Source organism: Anneissia japonica, unplaced genomic scaffold (genome assembly GCF_011630105.1).
Source record: "Anneissia japonica isolate Jap-2015-1 unplaced genomic scaffold, ASM1163010v1 scaffold585_len4108843_cov191, whole genome shotgun sequence".
In the NCBI taxonomy this organism is placed as follows: domain Eukaryota; kingdom Metazoa; phylum Echinodermata; class Crinoidea; order Comatulida; family Comatulidae; genus Anneissia; species Anneissia japonica.
Window position 1 is genome coordinate 1,154,317 of NW_022716829.1, and position 5,070 is coordinate 1,159,386.

The following is a 5,070-nucleotide window of genomic DNA, read 5'->3' on the forward strand; positions in this document are numbered from 1 at the left end:
GGTCTATATACAATGAAAAATAATTGTTTATTTATTTATATCTCTAAATGTGTTTATTCAAACTTATTTCTTATACCTGTAGGCTCCATCATGGATGTAATTCTAGAGTACGCAGACGAATATCTGTTCACTCCGTACGTCTACCCGGCGTCTTGGGATGAAGACAATTCTCTAAGAAAATGTTTAAGTTTGTTCCTCATTACGTGGTCAATGGGATTTATATCGTATCTTCTGGTGGCAGTGCCAAGCTATTTCTTCATTTTCGATCACGACATGATGAAGCATCCTCATTTCCAAAAGGTACATACCTGTTTTTGCAATTTCAACCTAACTTATTTTAACTATAATATTATGTAGGTCTATTTATATTTGGAGGTCGTAAATCTAAAGTTGTATGCAATTGTTGCTATGAACAAGCATGTGATGGTGATGATGAGGATGATGATGTATAAGACACGTGTCACTATTTCCTTGGGCCCACTTCGTTCCTTCGGCCCACTTCGTTCCTTCTTCTACTTGGTATCGTCGAATTGTCCATCTTTTTTACTTAAACGTCATTAAGTTGGTCTTCTGAACTATGCATTAATACTGCTATAGTTTTTCACCAGGCACTGATTAAAATATTTTAAATTTGTTTTAGAACCAGCTTCGTCAAGAGTTTTGGCAATCTAGCTACGCCATGCCGCTTATGTTCATTATGTCCACTCCGATGTATTATCTTGAAGTAACTGGGAGAACGCGTCTTAGAGAAAACTACGACGATGCATGTTTCGGTAAGTTAAGGATACTCCACAATTATATTCTGCATTCAACTTTGCTATATACAGTACTATTTAAATTTTATCATTTAAGCCAAGTAGTACATTTCTGTTTGGCCTGTTTCACAAATTCTATAAATATATAAATGGTACGGTAACGTTTAAATAACGTACCGTATTCAATGTTGTATCACACTTTTGTTAAATTGTAATTTGAACGTTGGATTATATTTTTATGTTTGGATTTTTTCACAGGGTATTTCACCGCTATTCCGGAACTGATTTCCATGATCATAGTAGTAGATTTCTTGAGCTATACATTTCACCGCGCCATGCATCACAAGCTGGTCTACAAATACCTTCATAAGGATCACCACAAATGGAAAGTGGCAACACCATTTGCCAGTCACGCCTTCCATCCTGTAGATGGCTTCCTGCAGCAAATGCCGTACCACGTGTGCGTCATCATTTTTCCGGTCAATAAATATCTTTTCATCACGTTTCTCGTTCTTGCTAACATTTGGGCTGTCAGTATCCACGACGGCGAATTCGAAATGCCGGAATGGATGAAATCAGTCATCAACGGTCCAGCACACCACACTGACCATCACATGTACTTCAATTACAATTACGGACAATTCTTCACCGTATGGGACCGGCTTTGTGGTTCTTACCGCCACCCCAGTACGTTTGAAGGCGAGGGACCACTTCAATACGTACATAAATTAGAGTCATCAAAATCCACATCCACGCCAGCCCCAGAAACTGACGTCAAATCGTACGAAACGCCGATATCAAGCGAATATGACAGCGGTGTGGAAAGTTCAGGAGAAGACTCGGAAGAAAGCATATGTTCGTCTGGCTCTGATGACGGTTATTGTGAATACGAGGCGGCTCGCGCCCCGGTCGATATTTGCAAGAACTGCTCAAACCTTGAATCATCTGTATTTGAACTACACAATTCAACAGTTAATAAATCAAATATACTGAAAAACACTGAGAAAGAAAAAACTCTTTCTGAGGAAAACGTATTTTTATCTAGCTATATACATAGAAGCAATAATAGTTTAGAATTATTTTGTAGTAGTTCAGTTGCATCCGACGCCTTGACGCAGCGACGTTTTAGTGTTGCATGCGAACATAGCTCAGAGAACGAATTTGTCCATAAACGAAGGCGATTCAGTTTTCGAGGCTGATCAACCTGGGAAGCTTTCAATTCGCCAAACAAACAGTGCAAGAATTTTTGAAAATCTTTCGCGCTTTCCACGTAGTTGCAGTTGCGAGCTGCTTTTAATAAGCCTATTTTGGACTGAAAACATACAGCAAACCAAAATTAGCCTAAGCAACTTATATATAAACATTCCAGGATTGTCTTTCTAGGTTTAGGTTAGGTTCTAGCAAAAATGGGGCACATAATTTAATGCAATAAAATTATCAAATTGGGGTTTAATTTCATTTTAATAGAGTTCTGATTATTAATTTTTCATAAAATACCTTATCCTGGTATTATATAATATTATAATAATTAATAATAATAATAAATATTATTATTAAATAATTATCATTATAATATTATTATTATCATTATTATTATATTATTATTTGGAATACAAAAATTAGCACTTGCCTTGATAATGTGTAAAAAGTTAACTTATAAATTTTATAGCAACAATTCAATGATGCTTTGCGTATGACGTTTGGGACATTTCCAATATACCAACTTTCACCATTTAATTTCATATTTAATAGGATCGAAGTCATAAGTCTATCTTTAAATTTTACCTTCACTTTCATATTTATGAAAGCTTTGCGTATGTCGTTTGGTACATTTAAAATATACAACTTTCACCATTTGATTTCATATTTAATAGGATCGAAGTCATAGGTCCTTCTTTAAATGTTACCTTCACTTTCATATTTATCAAAAGTTATATTTTGCTAGTTTTTACTGGGGTAAATACCTACGAAATAATATAAATGGGTATTGATACGTATTTAATTATAATATATATTATTTATCAAATTGTTTATTGTATAATACCATAATTTATATAAACTATTGTGTTCATTTAATTAAGAAAAAGTCGAGATTAAATATTATGTAAGGATCTGTAAGGAATACATTAAAAAAATGAAATATATATACTTTTGTCGTTATTTTGTTCTATTGGTGTGAAGGTGAAGCTCTTTCGTCAGAAGAAAAATCATGCCTTTAGAGATCAGAACGTCGTGATGATTAGAATAGGTACGTACTATTAACAGTACGCCTGTAATTGATGCTTGGCAAGTAGAGAAACACACTAACAGTTACAAGAATATTTACATGCGGAAAATATAGAACACACACACAAAACTATGCACTTGGCACACTTAAAACCAATTAAAACTAAGCTGACTAAATTGGTGTGGGAAGATATGAACGGTGTGACGATGAAAAGATGATGAACGATCACTAACATAACTTTTCGAATGTAGGCCTGTATTTTGTAAGTCACCATAATTATCACATGATCAATTGGCATGAATCCACTAGAATCCATTCATATTAAGGAACTATGTTTGATACAATTTATAACATCACGTTCCTATAGCACTGTATTATCTATTTGGTTTATACAGTATTTGTGTTATATTTCATATTATATTTATATAAAATAAAATCTACGGTACTACTTTACTTCTATATATAAATCAAGATAGACTTTAACACTGTTAAATTATATATAAATACAGTGTTCGAAAAATTATATATAAATACAGTGTTCGAAAAATTATATATAAATACAGTGTTCGAATAAAGGACATAATACTACATCGTGTAGCATAGCTCTCAACAAATGTTGGCCTATAATTAATTGTGTAATAAAATGCCTCTAACGGGATTCGATCTGCGACCTCTCGCTGTCGAAGTGAGCGTCATAACCATTAGACCACCGATTCTTCATGGTTGAACAGATTCAAGTAACCGCCAGATACACTCTATTACACAATAGGTACAGCTAGAAATAAATAGTTGCATACAGTATAATATAAATTAAGATAGCCGTTAACACTGTAAAATTAGGCCTACATATAAATCATCAAAGAAAGGTAAATACAGTGTTCGAATAAAATACATGATAATACATCGTGTATCTGGCGGTTATTCTAAAGGAATATTGTCCTATAAATAAAGAAAATGTTTAACAAAAATGCCTCTAACGGGCTTCGAACTGTGACCTCTCGCTGTCAAGACCAGACCTCTGCAACCGCTATATGCACTGAATCTGGCCGTTTTATTAAGAAACCTTACATAAATTCTCTTTCAACCGACCTAACAATGGCGATGAATAGCTACAATATATTTCAACATTTTAAATTTGAATTTTATAAAGTGAATTTTATTACATCATCAGAATATTTTAAAAGCCAACTTTTGTAAATATGCTTGTTTTAGTACAGCTTTTTTTTTTTAATCTAAACGTTTTATCTACAAGCAAAATTTCATATTGCAAGCATTTGTGTTTTTGTGAGAGGGCTCATCAGTAGTGATTTAGTTCACTTTTGGAATGTTCTGTGTCGTGTTCTGTGCTTGTTCCGTTGTTTCTGTTCTTAATTCTTTATATTGTTGGGATAAATATATGAAATAAAATGAAATAGGCCTATATACCAATTGTCGCACTTAAACCGGTAGTGATAGAGGAAAAGATAGGTATGGATAATGATGAAGGAGTCAAATCATTTAGTCCTATTTTAAAATTCAAACTTACAGTTAAAGCTGAATAATAAAAGTATACAATTTATAATTTAAAATGTACAAAAAGACAATGAATAAAGTTTTATTATCGTTATCGTTATCATCATTATCAAAAATTCAGATGGTAAACGATTTAGACAAAAATACATGCGTAAAGTTACTAAAAATATAGCCATAACACTAAAAATACAAACATAATAAAATACTCCTTGTTAATATATTAACAAAGATAACTACATCAAACGACAGTAAGACTGATAAAAAAATTTAATCTATAAAGTACATTAACTATAATGTTTGATGCTTTAAAGTTGTCTATATCAAATATCATATCGTTGGTATTAACATCATAATTATCACATGATTCAGTTGGCTTGCGTTCATTGGAATCCATTCAAACGTAAATACACTCGTGATATGGTATTCATGGTCAAATAAATCATTTTCATTCAAAGGTAAAAAAAAAAAACTCATGGTGGGGAAAATACGTGCATAAATTCATTCAGTCTGACAGACCAACGTTATAAATTTCGTTATAAATTTATAGTTAATGAAAAGGGGAAAGGAAAAAAGAAA

The 5,070-nt window shown here is 32.6% G+C and overlaps 1 protein-coding gene across 1 annotated transcript in view; it reads left to right on the plus strand.

Annotated features, from left to right (window-relative positions):
* LOC117109893 (lathosterol oxidase-like) overlaps positions 1–2,899 on the plus strand; it is a 4,864-nt gene extending 1,965 nt beyond the window's left edge. Inside the window, exons 2-4 of the mRNA XM_033252353.1 lie at positions 83–300; positions 641–773; positions 1,014–2,899. Of these exons, the coding sequence (XP_033108244.1) occupies positions 91–300; positions 641–773; positions 1,014–1,954 (1,284 nt within the window). The 5' untranslated portion in view covers positions 83–90 and the 3' untranslated portion in view covers positions 1,955–2,899. The remainder of the gene's footprint in view (positions 1–82; positions 301–640; positions 774–1,013) is intronic.
* Positions 2,900–5,070: the final 2,171 nt, after the last annotated feature.